Source organism: Syngnathus scovelli, chromosome 14 (assembly GCF_024217435.2).
Source record: "Syngnathus scovelli strain Florida chromosome 14, RoL_Ssco_1.2, whole genome shotgun sequence".
NCBI classification, from domain to species: Eukaryota; Metazoa; Chordata; class Actinopteri; order Syngnathiformes; family Syngnathidae; genus Syngnathus; species Syngnathus scovelli.
The window spans coordinates 13,432,587-13,454,983 of NC_090860.1; the positions used below are offsets into that span (position 1 = coordinate 13,432,587).

General features: G+C 49.0%; 1 protein-coding gene across 14 annotated transcripts; it reads left to right on the forward strand.

Moving 5' to 3' along the window:
• Positions 1–225: 225 nt before the first annotated feature.
• Positions 226–22,332, forward strand: tnika (TRAF2 and NCK interacting kinase a). Of its 14 annotated transcripts, none has more exons than XM_049740645.2 (36): positions 226–519; positions 3,512–3,577; positions 10,085–10,141; positions 10,804–10,929; positions 11,197–11,307; positions 11,607–11,697; positions 12,025–12,155; positions 12,235–12,289; positions 12,563–12,641; positions 12,716–12,891; positions 13,533–13,599; positions 13,679–13,877; positions 14,002–14,118; positions 14,616–14,702; positions 14,971–15,174; positions 15,236–15,658; positions 16,151–16,315; positions 16,431–16,670; positions 16,737–16,843; positions 16,918–17,033; positions 17,101–17,198; positions 17,301–17,324; positions 17,635–17,703; positions 17,771–17,877; positions 17,956–18,052; positions 18,121–18,267; positions 18,351–18,447; positions 18,518–18,688; positions 18,763–18,906; positions 18,975–19,109; positions 19,211–19,311; positions 19,388–19,537; positions 20,008–20,025; positions 20,811–20,970; positions 21,069–21,208; positions 21,419–22,332. In XM_049740645.2, the coding sequence occupies exons 1-36, from the start codon at positions 463–465 to the stop codon at positions 21,500–21,502; spliced, it is 4,416 nt and encodes a 1,471-aa protein (XP_049596602.1). In that variant the 5' UTR covers positions 226–462; the 3' UTR covers positions 21,503–22,332. The 14 variants fall into 14 exon arrangements, with proteins under 14 accessions (XP_049596602.1, XP_049596603.1, XP_049596608.1 ...); XM_049740646.2 differs by having other exon boundaries at positions 14,005–14,118; XM_049740651.2 differs by lacking the exon at positions 14,616–14,702 and having other exon boundaries at positions 14,005–14,118.
• Positions 22,333–22,397: the final 65 nt, after the last annotated feature.

Here is a 22,397-nt window from a genome sequence, read left to right on the forward strand (position 1 = left end):
TTATATTTTTATTTTTAATAAAAACCAAATAGAAGAATACTTGTGTACTTATTTTGACCTTTAACTGTCTTTCACACTTAATTATGGATTTCTATAACAATAATGAGCGTATCATTTGGATGACACGAGCGAGTCACATGACGCGTTGAAAGTGCGAGACTCCCCGCAGCGCGGGTCCGCCTTTTTAGCCCCTCCCTCCCTCCCCCCCTCCCTCCTTCCCTTTCCGCTTTCCATCCGCTGGCTGTCTGTCACAGTCACACACTCGAGCCGACCCGCGAGGCATCACTACCGGCTTCTGTTTCCCCTCCGTCCCGCTGACATGAACCGGGAAGCGGTCGCCGTCGTCCTCGCCTCGCTTTAACTGGAGAAACATTCAACGGCAGGACCACCTTGGACGTTAAGAGCTTTTTCTTTTTTTTGCTTTTATTTATTTTTTATCTTTCTTTTTAGTGTGACTCCGCCATGGCGAGTGACTCCCCGGCTCGGAGTCTGGATGAAATTGACCTGTCTGCTTTGAGGGTGAGTAAACCAACCCAACATTGTTCTTACTTCTTGGGTACACCTGACACAGGAACCAGCAGGTGCATTAAGCTAAAAGTGTGTATTATTCAAGTACTGTGTGCGCTTGGGTGTGTGGGTACGTGTTTTTGCTGACCTGGATCCTTGGTACCCCCCCACCCCCTGCCCCTTAAGCCCACTTGAACTAGAAATGAATACATTGTACTCTATAAAAAAATGATTAAGTAGAATTGAAAAAAAATCTAATCTCACCAAGCATCAGCATTTAATGTTTCACTTCAATTGTGCTGGACCCCTTGTAGTGCCGGCCTTGGCCACTAGGGCATAGTAAAATGCAGCAATGCAGATAAAAACAAAGATATTTTCACAACTATTGTGACAAGCTGCTGTGATAGTAGTTTTATTTCTACAAAAGATAAAGAATCTACGCGTGTGTATGTTATTTTCTGTCTACATTAGTTGCTTCATCCCTTGTGTTCAGATATGCGTTGCGTAAAAAGTTATAACAGCGACTTTGATGCAAAGTGTTAAAGCATCAATTATGATTTCCTTGATGTCTTAAGATGGCGGTCAGCGAGCCGTTTGCCGTAATGACGAGCGGGTGCGCGTACATAAACGAAGGACAGAAGCTCGGCCGTTTGCCTCTGACACATATGCTGGCTTTTTAAACCCAAATAACAACAACCCCCCCCTCCACACGCTGTCATCTGAGTGTACAGTCATCCACGGACTAGACAGGAAGTAGGTCAGCTGCATGGGTCTGATGCGGGGAGGTGGGGGCCGGGGGGGTTGTGGTGGTGGGAAGGGGGTTGTGGTTTTTGTCTCTATTTGCACTCAAAGATGCAAAGAAAGCGAGTGGGAGGCACAAGTAGATTTTGCTGCTTACTGCCGCTGTTGATTTTTTTAACTTTCTCATGTTTTGTATAGAATTTTATAGGCAGGATGGCTAGTGGCTAGCGCACCCGCCTCACCATTCCAAGGTTCTGGGTTTGAATCTCAACCCTGGCCTTTATGTGGCTAATTTTAAGACCAATTCTGGTATATGGTGGAATAATATCAAATATTCATTTCAAAAAATCTTAATCCAAAGAAAAACAACACTCGTCAAGACCCCAGACCCAATAGCCATCTCAAAGCCCGCTGCCCACCGAGGCCGCATTCCTCGGCACCGCAAACGCCATGGCAACGGGGCCACGGCAGCGCCCGGGGGCTTACACAAGGCTTATTCATGAATCGCCGATATACTGTATGCGAGTCTGTCCCCTCGTCGGGTTCTTCCTCCTCTTCACTCAGCCGTGACGTCCCATCTCCACTTGACCCATTTGGAACCCCCTCCCACTACAGACCACCAGATTCAGATCCCGGCCGAGAACTTGAAACTCAAAGCACTTAGCAGGTGAGCTGGATCACAGCCTAGATTGGCCCGGTTGGACATCCTGGTAGGAATCTGTCAATCAGACCCGACGCGGCGGGCAAACTCTGTCACGGCTCGTTTTCTCGTAAACGCGTGATTAAGACTCGATTCCCGTGCGATGAATAATGCAGCGGCGATATGTGGGCGGGATGTGCAGGGAATTTAGACTGGGAGCCTCATCACTTTTGTGTTCCAAGTGCAGACCACCAAATCCCACTTTGCCGCCCGCCATCAAGACTGCGTCCACCCTCTCAAGGCTCTCGCATTTAATCCGCCCCACTTGTGTGTAATTCACTTTCCCGAGACCATCAAGTCGATGCGGCGGGAGGACGAGGCTAAAAACGGAAGGGAGGACTTTTTAAATAGTGACGATTAGACATCCACTGAGGTTTCTAATGTGTTTGTTCACAAGCATGGAAACTATTGTAACAGTTTTGTATAAGCGACATGCGGAAAAAAAGCTTCACAGATTTGTGCATCAGAGTAATAAAAAGTTTTAAAGATATTCATTAATTAAAAAACAAATGTGACTTTTCTAATCACTTAATCACACTTTTTGCTTTGCACATTTGACTTGCTAAAACAGTCCTGCGGCGATGGACAAGCGCTATTTATTTTACAAGATTTATTTAGGAAAGAAAAAAAAAAAACACTTTAACTTGACAACCCCCTTGAATGAGAGCCTTAGATGGACTTGAGAAGGAAGCCCGGGTAGAATAGCGGCTATTGTTGGAATGCCGTAGCAACGGGCACCAGATTGGAAGAGGGAGGTGTCCGTGTGTGAGGGGGGGGTCAGCGGGTTTGTCACACTTTCCAGTCCGGTCTTGTTGCTTGCATGTCCAAGCCCCGGTAGCGTGTCACCTTTATTAAAAATGCTCACTTCTTTGTCACGAATACGTACGACTACGCTAAGTGGAATGAGCGGTTAACGCGCTCCTAGCAACCACTGTCAAGTAGCCCTGCGTAAAGACTTTCACTTAGCGTGTTGGCGTGCAAAGCGCCTCGGCTAATTAACTCGGAACTCCGGAGGAGCTGTCGGGACCCGGCGGGGGCTCTCTGCTCGTAAAGCAAGAATGCAAAATGTCTTCATGTGCTCACCATGAGAAGGCTTCGGTTTTACATCCCGACTGGGATGCGAGTGATTGAAAAGTTGATGACTGCACGTGGGATTTGTGAAAGCGTTGTGCCCTAAATGACCACCGATCACCTGTTTTGCACAGATATCGATTATTCTTCTTCAGGAAATGACAAAAAATGCATTCCGATGTTTGTTAAGGCCTTAATCACCACCAATCGCTTCTTTTAGGTGGTTAGCTTATCTGTTGTAATCAACACATGCTATTGTTAGCTGTTATTGTTAGCTTTACCCTCGTTCTGGACTTTATTTCACTCAATTGCCACAACTTTCCGTTTTTTACATGGATGCTTTCTCTGTTTATGCAACCAATGACCTTAGTTTGCCCTTAATTGCCATCAATCGCCTCATTTTCAGACCTGCTAGAAATAACAACCCCAAACGTTAAACTTTAAGTCGCCATGGTTCTAATAGTGCCGCACTGTTCTTATCTGTCTTCTCAGGACCCCGCTGGCATCTTTGAGCTTGTGGAGCTGGTAGGAAATGGCACCTACGGCCAAGTGTACAAGGTAAGACCATGTCCATTGTGTGTGTGTGTCAGGCAAGGGGAAGTGTGCGCGCGTGACACGGGAAGTGTCTTGCTCAGCTGTTATTGTGTCGCAACGTCGCCGTTAAATTTGTTCCGTGCTGGAAAGTCACAGCTCATTTACTGGCTGACTTTTCGTCTTATACTACCCCTGGTGGTCGAGGCGAGCACACCCGAATGAGCAGGTTCGATTTTCACAAACGCAAAATTGAATTCTAAATCTACTGTTAAATAATGTTGGTTGCAAGATTGTGTGTTTGTATATCCCCCAAAAATATTATGATTGTCACCTTTCCACACTTTTCCACATGGTTTATATAAATAAATGGATAAATAAAAGCATCAACACTGGAGCAACAAAAAGAAAAGTACTCTATTATAAAAAAAAAAAAAAAAGGCTCTGTCTCGGCGTTTATAAGCCCGAAGAGGATCATCATACTGTGAGCAGCTCAATCTGAGAGTGTAAGAAGATAAATTGACCTTCAGTCTGGTGGATATTAGTTGGGTAAAATGCCGCCGCTGAACCATTTTTAGACTCTTTGTGTGTGAGAAAAGGAAGATACTAGACTTAATTCTCTCCGCGGCGATCAATGGAACCGCTAAATGGAAGAGCCTCCGATCGGAAACACGGCTACAAAAAGATGAATCTGATCTTTGAACGGTCAAATCCAACATGGCCATGACGATTAATCGCGATACATTAATCGATTCATCTCGATACGCTGGCCTTTTAAATCAAAACCCCTTCTCCGATTGTGCGCGCCGTTCCGAGATCTGCTCCTTTCCGTGTGACGTCAGATCATTTGCGCTTTCCTTCCTTATCAACGCTCTTTCCATTCACCCCACTATCAATAAATAATCAGGTTTTTTTTCCCCTTTCATCCCTTTTGGGGGAGCGAGGGGGGGGGGGGGTGAAGCCTCCCTTGTGAGCAGTTCTTGAGCGAGCAGCCGACGGCGTGAACGTATCAAATAGATGCACTCTATAGAACTTGCACTGGCTGCTCTAAAAGGCCCATAAATAGCCAACACGGGTAATGGTGAATAATTCAACGCTTTCTCCTTCTTCCACTCTCCCGTTGGCTCGTACTTTCTCATCTCGTTTCTGCCGCAACACCTCGCGCGAGAAAGCGAATGGCAAACATGTTTGGCTAAGAAATCAAGAAAAGATACAGCCCCAAAATGCAGCCCCTCCTTCCCACCGCAAGACGACTTATTGATCGGCTAATTGATTAATTACACTGCCCGTTCGTTCCCGCCGGGGGAAAGTCATCTCTCTCTCCCTTGATGGGCTCCAAGGACGAGTGGCGAGCACGACCAATCGCGGCGTGAAGGATGTCGCCTCGCCGTCCTGCTCGCTTTTAACACGCGTCGTGCTAGTCGCGCTAGTCGCGTTTGCATAATTCACACACTTTCTCCACGCGGCAAAGAAGCAACCAAAACGGGAAGTCTCATTCTGACAGATTTTTTTTTTTTTTTTTTTACTTCCACTTTCCATGATTGGACCCTAACGCCAACTTCCCACACATGAATCCGACAATCCTTGCAAAGAAAAGTAGATTCCCCAAATAACACCTCGTAATTAGACGCTGTCACGGAACAGCAAGAAAAAGCGTCCGCCTCTTGACGTTGACTGACACCGTGTCGTTTTCTGCCCCGGCTGTCGTGCCTCTGCTGTTTTTCCACACGTCGGCACTTGCATGAACACACACGCGCGCACGCTTCGCTCTCCCGAGTCCTTATGAATGAGCCCTGAACCGTGACCGAGGTGGATGCTGCTTGTTACCGTGGGAACAGCAGATGTGCCAATTCTCCTACGACGCACCTGCCGGCGCATTCATTAGCCCGTATCCTCTGTGGCGCCGTTTTACCTAAGGCCGCGCGGCCCACTTACCCACAATCCACCGTGCGTGGCCGTCACCCGGTCAATTAGCCGCATCTGATGCCCAAAACCTCTTTTGTTGTTCTTTACACACAATTTGGGTTTGCCGCAATACAACACACCCTCCGCGCTATACCGCAGAGTCGCTAGCTGACCTCTCGGTTTGACCTCCGGCGCCACGGGAACGTGACGCCACTGTGCTGAATCCGCTCACCGCCACCCTCGTCTTCTCTCGTTTTACTTTAGCTGCCGTCAGTTTCTTCAAAAGACATCGGGCAAGGTTGACCCCAAGTGAGGGATCAGTGTTACTAAATGAGTGAATTAGAGAGGGAGTGCACTTGTGACCCAATCAGTCTGAACCAGTTAGCGAGTCGCTGATGCGCTAGCTAGCTTGGGAAAACATGGCAGCGACACCTTACAGCTGACAGGGAAGTGGAAGAACACCACCGCTGCTGCTGCTGTTGGAGTGTTAAGCTAAAAATACATCACGGCTAATGTTGCGCCGCGTTGCTAATTATCTTGCCGTAGCGTGAGCGGTCGCTGACAGTAGCGGGGGGGGGAATGCAGCCCGCCGGTGACTGATTAGACTTTCAGGAGGCTTTAGCAGATAACACCCTCAACACGTGCCGCTTGTCTGCTCGTACACCGACCCACACCTGTAGCCGGCAATAAAGAAAAAAAAATCGCTCTCTTCCATCCAAGTCTCTTCTGTTCTTCCATATTGTCACGGCTCTCCTTTTCGAACGGGTCTCTTTTCCTTTCCTTTTCCGTGAGCCGCCTCGGGCCGCCTCTTGTGTTTCCTTGGCAGTATTAGATTGGAATGGAGGCCTTTGTCACTTTTATTTACTGCTTCACTGATTCCACAGCAGTGTGTGTGTGTGAGTGAGTGAGTGTGTTTACTGGCTGTGTGTGTGTGTGTGTGTTGCGGAGATTGCAGGTGTCTTTAACTGCGGCGAGGTGTGCTCGCCACTTTGATTGCTCCCTTATTTCTTTGCGTTCGGCGAGGCAGAACAGTGTTTTTGGCCCATTCGTTTGGCCAAAGTGGCCGTAATTCCCGGCACCTGCTGCAGAGCATGATGGGAGTGAAGGTCAACGGAGTTCAGTGTTGACGCTCCGGGGGGTGAAGGCTGAAACATTGCTGTCACAGCTCCGTTACGCTCAGATGACTTCGGCCCTCTTTTCCTGTCTAAAAATCTGATGAAAGTCTTCCGACTCCACTCGGCGTTTTCATCGGCCCGCTAGCTAGTTTTTCTGGCGCAGGTTTCACGAATATTGGCCTGGAAAATGACAAAAATACGACTCTATGCTGCCTTTACTCTCTCTGTCTTAAATGTCAATTTTGAGTTTTTCCTCATATTTTGGATGCCTTTATGGCAACATACATTTTTATAGTCTGTTAGCCTTAGCAAGCTAACAGCTACATCAATACAATAAAGAGTTAGCAAGAAGCTAAGGCAGTGTGTTACGCTAACAGCATTTAAACCTGAACGCTAATAATTTGCCGATACACTAATGTTGGGACCCGTGTTGGGATAGCGTTCAGCAAATTATGATCTCATGTTTTTGTTTATATGCGTGGATTACCAGTATGGCATGGATTAGGATTAGGATTAAGGCGTAACCCACTTCCCCTTCTTGACAAAGAGTTACTCGCTGACAGTTTAGCCATTGCAAGTGTTCATTCATTTTTTTCTTTTTCTGGGTCATCATTTGGAGGGAGAAGCTTTGCAAATGTTATTTAGCTGGAATGGATTCATGGCATGGTCAAACTTTCTCATCGTCCCAACGTCAATTCCTTTGCTTCCTTCCTCCTCTGTCTCCTTCCTTCCTGTCCTCTGCCTCACCTCGCTTCCTAACTTGTGTGAGGGGACTGCTCTTTCATGCAAAGTACACAACGGGATTGTGTGTGTGTGTGCGCGTGCACACGTGTGTGTGTTTTTAAGTTTCATGCCCGGCCAACACTGTTGCTAAGCTACCACAGGAAGTGTCCTGCATAGTAAATGTGTCCTGGTGATGGTGTGTGTGTGTGCGTGCGTGCGTGTGTGTATAACTGACTTGGCAAGGGCACGGACGGTCGTGCACTTCAACAATCAAAACACACACACACACACTCGGATATCCAGCAGCAGGTTATATTAAGGCAGTGGCAGGCATCCCAGTCACACATGATAAAGAAATCCTTCGTCCTGCAGCCACCAGCGCATGTATATATCTGTGTATGTGTGTGTGTGTGTGTGTGTGTGTGCTAGCCTTAACCTTCAACTCCATATATGCTAGCAGGGCACATCGTAAAAGTGAATCATCTCACGCACACATTGAAGTTCATCTTATGCACCCCATGGTGCACACACACACACACACACACACACAGACACACACACAGACACACACACGAGAATTTAGACCAGCTAAAAGCAGCTCTCGCTTGTGGCAATATTGGTGGATTTCATTGAGGTGCAGAAATGGATTCTGAGCTCTGCAGAGGTGTGTTGTGCATTTTATTACATTCAAGTAGCAGCATCATATTATTAATTCATATTATTTAAAAATAAATAAATAATTGGGTGGCAGTCAAGGCTGTGTTCGCTCCCACAATGGCGCACATGCCCATTTCTACCGTGTGGAGATTTTGTCGCCCTGCAACCAAATTAAAAAAATTCAAAGCTAAATTGTGAAACGTTTACATTGCATGTGGGCGGAGCACGGCTCTGGCACGATTTCCCCTTTGACTCCCGCGGTATCGACTCTTGTGCGACGCCGTGGGCCCGGAGGCTGATTGGATATCAGTTTGCTATCAGTTGACTGTCAGCTTCACAAGCGCGGCCATCCGAGCGGAACGCGCTTTTCCAATTGGCTGCGTTATCACGCTAATGCACCTGGCCTGCCAGCTTCGCCGTTGCTTTTGGGCACCTCCCGTGACTGACGTGTTTTCCTCTCGACACATTTGATCAACAATAACTCGAACGGGACTCCGCGAAGCTGATGACGGCGCCGGAGGACGGAATCAGCTGCTTTTTGTTTTGCTCATCCACACATGAGCAGTCACAAAAGGAGATGTGACGCCTGGCTTGGCCCGGCCCGGCCCGACCTGACCCGGCCCGGCGTCACATCTGCTCGTCGCGCTCTGAGCCTAAGGTTGTTTTGCGGGAATTAGCGTACGCCGAGACGTCGCCTCTGAGCCGCGACACAATAAGAGGGGCTCGGAAATACGAGCGCGGCATTTAGGGACGGAATGAAAGAGGGGTTAAGAGGGTTGGATAATGAGAGGGAATCAGCGGGATAAGAGCGAGAGGGAAAAACTGTCGATTTAGGTCAGAGAGTCACAAACGGAACGGGCGGAGGATGGGGATGAGCATCAGAACCGCTTGCACTAAATAATGGCCACGATTAATATGGTGTGCGATCGCTTTTCCGGTTATGGTTGCGACCTTATGTTTCAATTCGAAACAAATATATCTGACTTTCTGTTCAATCAAAAAAAACTAATAATACCGGCAGGTACTTTGGTGCCAATCCAGCCTGCCCCCTGACGGGTATCATTCTTGCTCCATCTGGCACATGGCGAGATGAATTTCAAGCCAGGCGACGCTTGCGGCTTTTGATTTTGCATATCTGAAGGTCACACAGAGGACATATCCGTGTCAAGGAGACAGAAAATGGTCTTCATTTTTTGGTCAACTTAAGATGCTTTTCTTTACGGAAGACAAATGGCTCTGCCGATTTGCAACATCACCGGCGGGAAAAAAAAACAAGGTCGAAGTTGGTTAAGGACAAGTCAAGGCAGATCTGACTGCTAAGAGGCCGCGATTCTTTTTGTGGGCCGCCAACAAAGCCGGCCCTTGTGCCCGTGGAATTGGGGCACTCTGATCCTAATGAGCAATTCTTGCCCAGATTTCCCTCTCGCGGATTCTTTCAGCGTGAGAACAAGAAGCATCTAAAAAAATCTTTGCTGGCTTTGCTTGCCGCTCGATTGTTCTTCCTGACAATGAGTCGTCGCCTTCGAATCTTGATTTTTGGAAGATGAAATTGGACCACTCCGCCTTCTTTTTATGAATCGACGGCTAATCATCCGAACTGCTTTTTTAACTGGGGCAGCCCCCTCCGCTTTGGCTTCTTCTCACAGTGACCCATTGGTGGGAGCCCCCAGGGGGCGCTTTCGAGTCCGACCCCCAAAACGCCATCTGCCTCCAGTCGTATCCTTGTTTCGGTTCCATTCACTATAATGTGAATCGTAATAGTATACGATGAATCACAATTTCATCCTGCCAAATATCGAAATTAACGTCGATGGTCTTGCCCGAGATCACTGTGACACCAAACCGGCATATTAATTAGTTCAATCCAGACGAGTTAAAGTGATGCAATTTGCCGTCTTAGCATCTTTAGCCTCGTTAGCATCATCTGCATTGACCCGCTTCGGCTTCCAGCATACCCCGAGGCTTAGGGTAACCTCGATAAGATGCCGTGATACCTCTGGCCCAGTTCTTGCAGTCATTTTCTGACCGACTGAGCCATCAAATCAGAATCGTCACAACTCAAATGACCTGTTGACCGAATAGCAAAGACTGGAATTTTATTCCATTTTTTTCCCCCTTTCCTGTCTTTCTGCAGGGTCGCCATGTTAAGACAGGCCAGCTGGCAGCCATCAAGGTCATGGATGTCACCGGGGTAAGCACACACTCACACCCAAATGCACCCCCCCACACACACACACTTTCTCTCGCATAAACCGCCAACTCCCACGATTATACCACCGTGTCATCTAATTAAGAGCGATGAGTCAGTGGCAGCGAGGAAAATGAGGACAAGCCCATCGCCATGGTAATATTAGCTGCTGCTATCAGGGCAGAAGTGTGGTCTCAAGCGTGTCTGCAAAGCGGGAGAGAGGGATCTCAGTTATATTTAGAGACTACACTCGCTACTCAGCGCAACAATGAAGCAAAACAACAATCGGTGGCTTTTTTTTTTTTTTCACCCAGAGTGCCTTCGAAATTGCTGGATCAGTGCCGTATCTTAATATATAATATTTATCCTCAAAATGCATCCATTGGCCTGGTGTCACCTGGAGACACAGAGATGGAGCTAAACCTATACAGGTTAAAAAGCAGTGGGCCTAAAATTGAACCCTGGGGAACACCATAAGTGATTTATATGGGATTCGTTCCTTTCACCACCTCAGGATGGGAAAAGTGAGTGAAGTCCTGACATGTTGGCATTCCCGAACACATAATTAAAAAATCCTGGGGGTCGTTCGTTAGCCAACTGTGTTATTTACGTCTGCAAATTGCTAATGTGTGGCTTTTTGCTTTCCGTGTGCGTTTGTGTCTCAGGATGAGGAAGAAGAGATCAAAGCGGAAATCAACATGCTGAAGAAGTACAGCCACCACCGCAACATCGCTACCTACTACGGAGCGTTCATTAAGAAGAACCCCCCAGGGATCGACGACCAGCTATGGGTGCACTGTTGTTACTCAACTTCAGATGGGGAGGGGGGCGGGGTACATGGCACTGAAGGTATTCCCACGCCACTCAGGGCTCAGGATCAGCGTGTGTGTAAACAAGGCGAGTCGTGAGCCGTTAATGCTACCAAAAATGCGACGCTAACTTTGGTCGGAAAAACAACGGCGGGCTTGTCGTCCTCCATCGATGACCTACTCACAAATTCAAAGTCTGCCTTTCATTTTATGCCGCGGTGATGGCATTCACCTTGTTATTTTCCCCAGCTGGTCATGGAGTTCTGCGGCGCCGGCTCGGTGACGGATCTGATCAAGAACACCAAGGGCAACTCTCTGAAAGAGGAGTGGACGGCCTACATCTGCCGAGAGATCCTCAGGGTGAGCGTCATTCATAGTTCTCGTAATTGACGGCGCATCCCGCGGCGACCAGATGCTCATCTGGCCCGTTTGTGCTGACAGCAGATCTGCTCGAAGGAACTTTAACTGGCTGATTGCAGTTTGATACTACCGCTTTCCTATTTAGACGTGACAATATTTTTAAAAGCTTTTAGTGAGGTGCCGGTCGAGGTCCTCTTGAAAATGAGCCTCTTTCCATCCTGGTAATCATCTCTACTTGGCTCATGGTACTACACTGTGTCTGTATGTGTGTGGCTGTGTGTGTGTGTGTGTGTGTTCAGGGCCTGACTCATCTCCATCAGCACAAGGTCATCCACCGAGACATCAAGGGACAGAACGTCCTGCTGACGGAGAACGCCGAGGTCAAACTAGGTGGGTGTCGTCGCGTAAAAGCCACTTGGCGAAACGGCCCCGCTGATTGGATGGGCCTGAAGTGTGTGTCTGTGTGTGTGTAACTTTTGGCTTATGGCCATTTACGACGCGGGTTTGCAACGACAGTCGGCACACCTTCATTTTTTACCTCCCCGCTGTAAAAAAAAAGTTGAGCAGGCATCTTTATTGATCATTTATAGGATCATTCACGTTTATGAGTCAGGCCGATTTTGATTGAGGTAATCAAATTGTCGTCTATTTTTTTGGACTTAGTTCAACGCACGTTCTCGCGCAATAATTTATATTCTCATACGTTATCTTGCGTAGTGGACTTTGGCGTTTCGGCCCAGTTGGACCGCACGGTGGGAAGGAGGAACACGTTTATCGGGACGCCGTATTGGATGGCGCCGGAGGTGATCGCCTGCGACGAGAACCCAGACGCCACGTACGATTTCAAGGTACTTTGAGAAACTAGCGTGGGATGAGTTTGACGCCTTGAGGGTCACCTTCCGGATTAACGCATTGCTGTCGTTGCAGAGCGATTTATGGTCACTGGGCATCACGGCCATCGAGATGGCTGAAGGAGCGCCGCGTAAGCCACCGTCCATCCGTCCGTCCGAGTGCAACGACCGGAATGTCATTGTTCTCAAATTCTGTCTTCAAAACACTTTGCAAGAAAAAAAAAAAGGCATCAAAACAAATCATCCTGAGGCAGGAGTAAAAATGTATTATTGTGACGTTTATGACCCATTTTGAAGACAGCAACGCAGCCCCCGAGCACACTCAAACTTTGTCACGCAGTAAACATCCAGCGAGGAGCCCTTTTTTGTAAGAATTCCGTCCGCTTTCATGTGTCACCCCGCAGCGTTGTGTGACATGCACCCCATGAGAGCCCTCTTCCTCATCCCGCGGAATCCCGCGCCAAGACTCAAGTCAAAGAAATGGTGAGAAATTAATTGAGACACGATTCGAGCAGAAATACCTGAACTGGTTTTTGTTGTCACGGCGACACGTTCAGGTCGAAGAAGTTCCAGCTGTTCATCGAGAGCTGCCTGGTGAAGAGCCACGGCCAGAGGCCCAGCACTGAGCAGCTCCTCAAGCACCCGTTCATCAGGGACCTGCCCAACGAGAGGCAGATCCGCATCCAGCTCAAGGACCACATCGACCGCACCAAGAAGAAGCGAGGCGAGAGAGGTGAGAATGGCCCGAGAGGACAAAATTGTCACACTGAAATGTCAAGTTGTGTGTTATCTGATGAGTAATGTTGTGATGCTCCATAATCTGAGCAAGGATGAATTTAAGTGGTCCAAGAATGGAACCTTGTGGAACTCCACATGTGATTTCAGTTCAAATCGCTGTAATATCCATCTCGAAATACTCAACAAAGTACTGCGAAAATTCTCATTTTTAAAACAGAAACTCACAAATGGGTAAAAATACAGCGATGAAAACAGGCGACGTTACGAAAATGGATTTTGAAACAAGACTCATTGCAGCAATGTAGCCCCGAGGACAACCTTACACACTTCCAACTTTGTCACGCAGTAAACATCCAGTGACAGACCTCAGTTCCGCTTTCAACGAGCGAATGATGGCCTCGCCTGGCCGAATACGCTGCGTCATTCCTGAGCAGATTAATCGCTTCATGTCACAAACGCCGTAAGCCATCTGATGATGTATGGAAAGTTTTTTTGTGTGTGGCAGAAGGTGGAAAATAATGGTGGAGTTGACTGAGGATTTGGCAAGGTCACAAAGTATCAACCGAGTGTGTGAAAAAAAGACAAAAGAGGTTTTGATCTCTCTCGTTATTTTCCACGTGTGTCTCCCAACATCAGACGAGACCGAGTACGAATACAGCGGCAGCGAGGAAGAAGACGAGGAACGCGACTCGGGTGAACCCAGGTCAGCGCCGGCCCACAAACAAACTCATGGAACGCTCATCTCCAAGTTTAACCGCCACGTCGTCGTCTTCTCGTATAAGCTCCATCATCAACATCCCCGGCGAGTCGACCCTGCGGCGGGATTTCCTGCGCCTGCAGCTAGCCAATAAGGAACGCTCGGAGGCGCAACGACGGCAGCAGCTGGAGCAGCAGCAGAACGAGGAGCACAAGCGCCTGCTGCTGGCCGAGAGGCAGAAGCGCATCGAGGAGCAGAAGGAGCAGCGGCGCCGCCTGGAGGAGGTTGGTTCAAATTCGGAGAGGCCGCTCGGCAGCAGGAATAGGCGTTGTCGACAATACTTTTAAATTTTCTGCTGCCTTTGTGCCAAGTGGTCCAATCAAAAGTTTGTCTCCAATCCCTCCACAGCAGCAGCAACGCGAGCGCGAGCTGAGGAAGCAGCACGAAAGGGAGCAGAGGAGGCGATACGAAGAAATGGAGCAGCTCCGTAGAGAGGAGGAGCGACGGCACGCCGAAAGAGAACAGGTTGCTACCAGCTATAGTCTTCAAAAGTATTTCCCAAAAAAAGTACAGCATTCTTTTGTGGTGTAATTCCAATGTTGGCCACTAGGGAGCAGCTCACCATTGACAAGCTTAATTTGAACGCAGACATTTGTGCAACCAGTGATTATTTCTAGCTCGGCCTACTTTTTTTCTGAAGATAAGTAGTTTTCTGCCATCTTACTTTTCCGGGTTCCTTTTAATAATAATCATGCATGTATTTTGTGAAATTAGTTTGGAAAAACAAAATTGCTCACTGTACTAACACTGGACAATTTGCGCTTGCTCTCAATATTTTTTAAATGTGTGTTTGAAGTCTTTAAAGAAATAAGTGCTGTTTAAAAGCAATGCCTTGGAGCACCACCCCTGTCCCTGTTCCAGAGCATCTCCTCCTCCTCCTTTCTGCATCTAGATGTCACTAACGCTAACATTTCTCAACGTTGCTGCTGTTTTATTTTTTTTCGCCCTCGCACGCTGCTCAGGAGTATATCCGTAGGCAGCTGGAAGAGGAGCAGAGGCAGTTAGAGATTCTCCAGCAGCAGCTTCTACAGGAACAGGCGCTCCTGCTGGTAACCTGGCTCAATGTTTACACGTCCAGTGCAGCATCCAGGGTTTTTTTTTTTTTTGTCTTCCACCTCCAGACCAAGCATATTATCCAGCCCGAGTCATTTAGCCCAAGTTGTTAGTAGAAATTCTGGCCAGTCTTTGTTCTTTGTCCATTTAAATGTTTGCTTCTGGTGCATTTTTGCTTTGCCTTCTTTCATCCGCTCATCCCCTTCGGAATTGTGCTCGGTTCATCCGGCTGACGTTTTGCCCTTCTTTTTTCTTCCCTCCAAGGAGTACAAGCGCAAGCAGGTGGAAGAGCAGCGGCAGGCCGAGCGTCTGCAGAGGCAACTCCAGCAGGAGCGGGCTTACTTGGTCTCGCTGCAGCAGCAACAGCAACAGCAGCAGCAGCAGGAGGGGCGGCAGGCGGAGAAGAAACAGCTCTACCACTACAAAGACGTCGTCCATCCCAACGACAAGCCGGCCTGGGCGAAAGAGGTTGGTGATGAAAAGCGCGCTGAGATGAGATAGTTAACACTTTCAGAACTTTGACTCCCAGGTGCCACCGCAAGCGCAGGTTCAGCGCGGTAACCCGCCTCGCTCGAACCTGCGCCATCATCAGTCATTCAATCAAGCGCCCCCGGCGGCCCACCACGGCCAGCCCCGAGCTCAAATCCCTAGACGCACGCCGTCCGTGGGCGGCCAGATCCTCCGCATAGCGCTCGACCCCGAGGTGCCCCTCGACCCGGGGCTAAAGCGGGAGATAAGTCAGCAGGTCAGAGAGTTGAGGGCTCAGAACCGCAGTCAGAGGAAGCGCAGCCCGACCGGCGTCAAGGAAGACGCTAAGGCGCCTCGTAACCCTGAGAAAGAAGGTCCCGTGCCGCTCAGACAGTCCAAGTCCCCAGGCAGGCCCCTCTCTGCTCCCAGTCACGCTGACATCTCAGATGTTCTTACTAAGGCCCCAGCGCAGGTCCAAAAACTGGTCAGTGCTCGCCGCCACCCGTCCGCACAACTCCGCCGTAGACTAGAAGAAAACGTAGCCAAAGGTTTTTCTCAAACTTTCTCTTCTAGGTGACAATGCTAACATTTCTCTGCCTCCATAGAACTAAACAAAAAGCTGCCATTTTGTTTCCCTTCAAGTTCCTTGACTACTAACAAAATCCGCGTAGAGCCGCATGCGTAATGTAGCTGTGACGACCCAAGTCATAATCTTAAATAATCCCCCCCGATAGATTATGAGCTAGTGAGGATTTGCAAAAATCCTCCCAGGGGGATCGTTCCCGTTGCGCATGCGACGTGACCCAAAGGGGGACTGAAAGAAAACAGCAGGCCATGACTCCAAAATTTGGAGCTCCCTTGCAGGCTTTTACTTTGATCCAGCTGATTTGTAGTTTGTGGCGAGTCCTCGAAAATGCAGGTCCTAAACGCCGCCGCCGCTGGGCTGTTGAGTGACGGCGGTGTGTGTGTGTGTCAGGTGGAGGAGAGGTCAAAGCTGAACAGGCAGAGCTCTCCGGCACTGCAGCCTAAAGTGTCGAACCGGATCTCCGACCCTTCCCTCCCTCCCCGATCCGAGTCCTTTGGTAGCGGCGGCATGCAGGCCGCCCGAACTCCACCCACCCACCGTCCTGTTGAACCCCAGGTGTGTGTGTGTCCTTGTCCCGGTCTTCCTCGGTCCTCCTTCATTTTATTTCTCATGCTGCACTCTGTCTGCAATTCCTTCTTCTCAATTCTCGGCTTCTTGTTCTTCACCTTAGATGGCCCACCTGGTCCCGGTCAAGACTCACTCCAGCTCCATGTCGGGTTCTCAGTCCCTGCAGGACCAGACGGGAGGCGCTCTGAGCGAGGGCATGGTCCTCAGGCCCGACATCCCCCGCCAGAACTCCGACCCGACTTCTGACATCCAAAGTCCGCCACTTTGTATCGCCGAGCGAGATCGAGAGAGGGCCCGGCTAAGAGAGGAGGACCTGCCGCCCAAGCTCCGAGAATCCCAATCGGTAAGACCTTCCTTGGCCCATCACCAGCAGCGAATGAACAACTATGTGGATTGATGGTCTTTCCAGATCCCTCAGAGGACCACCTCCATCTCCCCAGCCTTGGTCAGGAAGAACTCCCCCAATGGCGGTGTCAGTTCCGGGCCTCGAACAGGATCTCAGCTTATACGAGCAAGGTGAACTTCTTTAAGTTTTGTCCGGTATGGTCTCTTCTTGGATTATTTAACTTCTCCATATTCCCCCGTTTTAGTAACCCAGATCTGCGGCGCTCCGAGCTCTCCCTGGACGCCATGCTGCAAAGAACTTCCTCCAACTCGTCGTCGTCTTCCTCGCCCTCGTCCCAGGGAGGCTCGGTGGAGAGGAGAGGTACGTTTTCTCTTACGCTCGTACTTGCCATGTGATTGTTGATGTGTGGTCGTTCTCCCTCCGACAGGTCAGAGCAAACAGGAGACCTCGCCGTTGGGAGCCAATCAGGAAGCCAGATCCAAACAGGAGGAGGGCCGCGAATCAAGCCGACCCAGCAGGCCCGCGGTGAGTCCATGCGTACAAAATAAAGTTTCTTGCTCAAGTGTAGGAAATTGTTTTGGCGAAACCTTTTCTCTGCCTCCCTCCCTCCCTCCCTCCATCCTTCAGAGCTATAAGAAAGCCATAGATGAGGTTAGTGAGCCCCCTTTTTCCTCGGTCCTGAGTGCCCCCTCCCCTGCCCTCCCCACCTCAGGATGGACGTTTGAATGCGCGCATGCGTCACATCAACCATCGAGCATCTGTGAATGTCTTCCAATCCGTTGTCATGGTTACCGGTCGCTCTGGCGGCAGGCACATGCGTGCGTGGCCTGGTTTAGCACCTCAAAGAACGTCTCCACCTTCACTACCGCCTCCCCATGTTGTCCTTTCACTCTTGAGAAAAGAAAAAAAAAATGTGATGGTTCACTTGAAGTGTGAAAAAAAAAAAATTGTGTCCTTTCAGGACCTCAGCGCTCTGGCTAAGGAACTGCGAGAGTTGAGGGTCGAGGAGGGGAACCGGCCACCGGTTAAGGTGCGCTCTCGAGATCACGGCAACTTTTTATTTTCAAAAATTCATGAGCGCTTTCTTTGCGACACAGGTGACTGACTATTCGTCGTCCAGCGAGGAGTCGGAAAGCAGCGACGAGGACGGCGAGCCAGTGGGACACGACGGCACCGTGGCCGTTAGCGACATTCCTCGTATCATGTGAGCTGGACAATTTTGTTTCTGCTTAGTTACAAAATGCATCATTTGGACTTGTAAATATTTTTTTAATTTCTGCAGGCCAGCCGTGCAAAGCAGCGGCGAGTCTTACGGAGGACTGAGCGAGGGGCCGGAGCCTTACAGCAACTCCAAAGATGGCACGCTGGTCATGAGAGAGGTGACCACCCACATAACGCGTCAACACCAAAACGAGACGACCTCTGACCGCTTTTTTTATTTTCTAAGGCCGAGGAAAAGAGGCGAGGCAGCCACGCCGAGAGCAACGGGTTTGGGAATCACGGTAACCACGGTAACCTACCCGACCTGGTACGGCAGAGCAGCTCGCCCACAGCCCCGCCCACCGCCCTGCAGGAGCTGGGAGACATGCCCGAGGTCCTTGAAACGCATCCAATCGCACTGCCGCTTCCAGAAATCAGAGGACATGGACAGCATGTTTTCGTTTTTTCGTTTCGCAGTTCGGTCTTGGCGGTTGCAAATCGTCCTTCACCCCGTTTGTGGACCCCCGCGTCTACCAAACGTCCCCGAGCGACGAAAATGAGAACTCAGCAGCTGGTGAGGGTTCATCTCCGAGTCGATCATCCCGAATGCGCCGTTATGACCTGCGTCCTCTTTGCCGCGGCAGCCATGTTTGCCAGCGAACTGCTGCGGCAGGAACAGGCCCGCCTCAACGAAGCCAGGAAGATCTCAGTGGTCAACGTCAACCCCACCAACATCCGACCTCACAGCGACACGCCCGAGATCCGCAAGTACAAGAAGCGTTTCAACTCGGAGATCCTTTGCGCCGCGCTCTGGGGTACGTCTTGAAACTTAAGCTCCGCCCTCTCCATCCAAAAAGCTGCGTACCTTACCTCGCTCGCGTGCCTTCAGGTGTGAATCTGCTGGTGGGGACGGAGAACGGCCTCATGTTGCTCGACCGAAGCGGCCAGGGAAAAGTTTACAACCTGATCACCAGGCGGCGTTTTCTTCAAATGGACGTGCTGGAGGGCCTCAACGTGCTCGTCACCATATCGGGTAGCTCAGATTTAGAGGCGTGGTCTGGTTTTTGCGCAGCTTCAAAACAAACTCGCGGCTGCTCCCAGGGAAAAAGAACAAGCTGCGCGTTTACTACCTGTCCTGGCTGAGGAACAGAATACTGCACAATGACCCGGAAGTGGAGAAGAAGCAAGGCTGGATCACCGTCGGGGAACTGGAAGGATGCGTGCATTATAAAGTCGGTAAGCGGGAGCTGCGTGGATTCTAGCCTAGCCTAGCGTAGCGAGTCCTCACTGCACTCGAGGACTGGAGAATGCTTCTCATGCCTGTGTCGTGGTTCCAGTGAAGTACGAGAGGATCAAGTTCTTGGTGATTGCTCTGAAGAACTCGGTGGAGATCTACGCCTGGGCCCCTAAGCCCTACCACAAGTTCATGGCCTTTAAGGTATGGGGCCTCCCTCTAGTGGTGCGTGAAGGAATTTTTCAAAGAGCTTAACGTGCTTCCGTTTGTTGGTTGGCAGTCGTTCGCCGAGCTGCAGCATCGTCCTCAGCTGGTGGACCTGACCGTGGAGGAAGGCCAGAGGTTGAAGGTCATCTACGGCTCCAGCGTGGGCTTCCACGTCATCGACGTGGACTCGGGCAACCCCTACGACATCTACATCCCGTCACACGTAAGTTGGGATTTCCCAAAAATTATATCTGAGCATGATTATCAAATGTGTCTCGTCCGTCACGGGCGTTTCAGACCCCCCTTGAGAAAAGATGCCATTTTGTTCCGTAGTGGCAGCTGTCAGCTCTCCCGCAGCTTCGCATTTTGGCTCGTCTCTTTGCCGTTAGGCCGGCGCGAGGGCGCTTAAATAGTTGTCAGTCCATCACTGGTCACATGCGGCGAGCTAATTTGGTTTTAATGCCTGCTTGCAGATTGGTTCTTAGGAAAAAAAAAAGATTGCTTTTCATTTTGAGCACATCCGTTTGGCTTACACATCAAATTATTTTATTTGGTTCTTAGGAAAAAAGAGATTGCTTTTCATTTTGAGCACATCCGTTTGGCTTATACATCAAATTATTTTATTTATTGCATAATTGACATCCGCCTCCTCTCTCTCCTGCTCCTTCCCTGCCAATTTTGTTTTTCTTTCAGTGCGCCAAAGAGACCAAGGTGACACGCTGTCTTTTGTGTAGATGTACAGATAGATGTCTAGCTGGCCAAAACGTGCCCTAGTTGAAGCACACCTAGCAGTCAAAAAGAACGGAGGCGATGAAACTCATCTCGCCCCCTACAGCACAAGATCAGAATTGCGGTATCGCGAACTAAGAAAAGTTTTGTCTTTTTTTTTTACTAAATCAACTTTTTTTCCGTGATTTTCCATATGTCTTGGGCTGAGATGAGTTTTGTCGCTACTCACTCGTGTGTTTGTACTGAATTTGTCCTTTCATCATATTATAGCATTTTGTTGTTGTTGGCTACCTTACTAATCCATCTAGTGTTTTGGTATCCATATTTTTTTTTTTTTGCCAGATAGGTATTTTTTTAAATATTTGTATTATTGTGTTGTTCATATAGAAATACCATTTTTTTCAGTGGTAAAACTTAAAATCCCTTTTTGGGTTTTGTCTTCCCGAGATAATAGTTTGAATGAATTTAAGAACAAGCAGAAGTTGATGCTTTAGCAATCACAAAAAAAGCAAATAATTGTGAAGCTGAGAAAGCCTGGGAAAAACACCTGCAAATCCCTTTTTTGGTGTCAAACCCAAACGTATTACAGGAAGCTTTTAACTACGCTTATGCCTCAGCGTCAACAAACCTGCTTACAGAGGATTTAAAAAAAAAAAAAAAAAAATGGCTTAAATACCCCACAGGGATATTTTAATCGGATCGGATTTACGATTACATTTGACAGGTTTTATCGCCCTCAAATGTACGTGTGCATTTGTGCGTGTTAGATTCAGAGCCAGGTGACGCCGCACGCCATCGTGGTGTTACCTAAGACGGACGGCATGGAGATGCTGCTGTGCTACGAGGACGAGGGCGTCTACGTCAACACCTACGGCAGGATCACCAAAGACGTTGTGCTGCAGTGGGGGGAAATGCCCACCTCTGTTGGTAAGTGTGTGTATGTGTGTGTGTGTGTGTGTGCACGCATGATGTGGGGACATTCAAGGTATTTATTGTGAATTTATTTTTATTTTTTTGTTCTGCAGCCTACATCCACTCCAATCAAATCATGGGCTGGGGCGAGAAAGCCATCGAGATCCGCTCGGTGGAGACGGGCCACCTGGACGGAGTCTTCATGCACAAGAGGGCCCAGAGACTCAAGTTCCTGTGCGAGCGCAATGACAAAGTACGGGCAGGAACAAGAACTTTTCTCAATGAACATAGCAGGAACAATGACGGCTGAAGTAATGTGCAGAAGCAAGAATTGTCTCTTCTCTGGAACAAGAACTCGTGAAGTCAAAGTTTGCATTGCAGGAACAATGACCACAGCTACCTGCAGGAACAGGAACTTTGCTGAAGGCATGGCAATCATTTCTCTCTTTCTGTCTCTCCTCAGGTGTTCTTTGCATCGGTGCGCTCAGGAGGCAGCAGTCAAGTGTTTTTCATGACCCTCAATAGGAACTCCATGATGAATTGGTGATGGCCCCGCCCCCTTGGTCCAGCCTCGATCTCCCACTGGTTGACCTTTTCCTCCTTTTTGCACACTTTGTCCACTCCTCTTCCTCCTGCCGCCTTGCCCTCATGACTTGAAACAAACACCTCCAGTGAAGCGGAGGGACCACTTGATCTCCTCCTCTTCCTCCTCCCGCCAATCCAAAAGATGACGTCCGTGTCCCTTTACGCCGAAAATCGCACACTTCCAACCAACCTCCTTCACGGCCTCCCTCTTCTCTCCTCTCTTTGTCGTCTTTCCACTCTTCAAAGGTGCTGCATCAGTCTTGAGCTGTCAATCAACAAAGAGCAGTTGTGTGAAACTTTACAGCACACACCTGTCCCCGAAAAATAAAAATAAAAACGTGCATACGTAATTCCGAGATTGAAGTCTCGGGGAGGGGCGTCTACGTATTATTTTTTTGTTTTTATTGTAGTTGCGTTGGAGTCGCGCTAACACATTTGGAATTGTTTGGTTAATTATCGCTAGTGACGGAGAGCTAACGAACACCTCAAACCATGTTGTCGTGTACTGTACTAAAAAAGGCTGTAGATGCACAACAGGCTAACGGTTTAGCAATAAAGAGCCAAGCGGTCTTCCCCACTGTGCGCCGCCGTGCGTGCGTGTGTGCACACGCGTGTGTGTGTGTTGTCCCAGTCATCACACTGAGGACTCGCAGACAAAACTACTGTAACGTTTTGCCGTGTGTTTTCATTTTTCTTTTTTTAAAAAAAAAAAGACTAATCATCCTGTTTGAGGATTTGTTTTGTTTTGTAAGAGACACTGGAAGAGAAATAAATGCAAGAGTAGAGCCATGATGCTGCTGCGTATGTTCTTGAGTTGGGGGGGGCAACGTGTAATAATGAAAAGCTCCTTGCGTGTT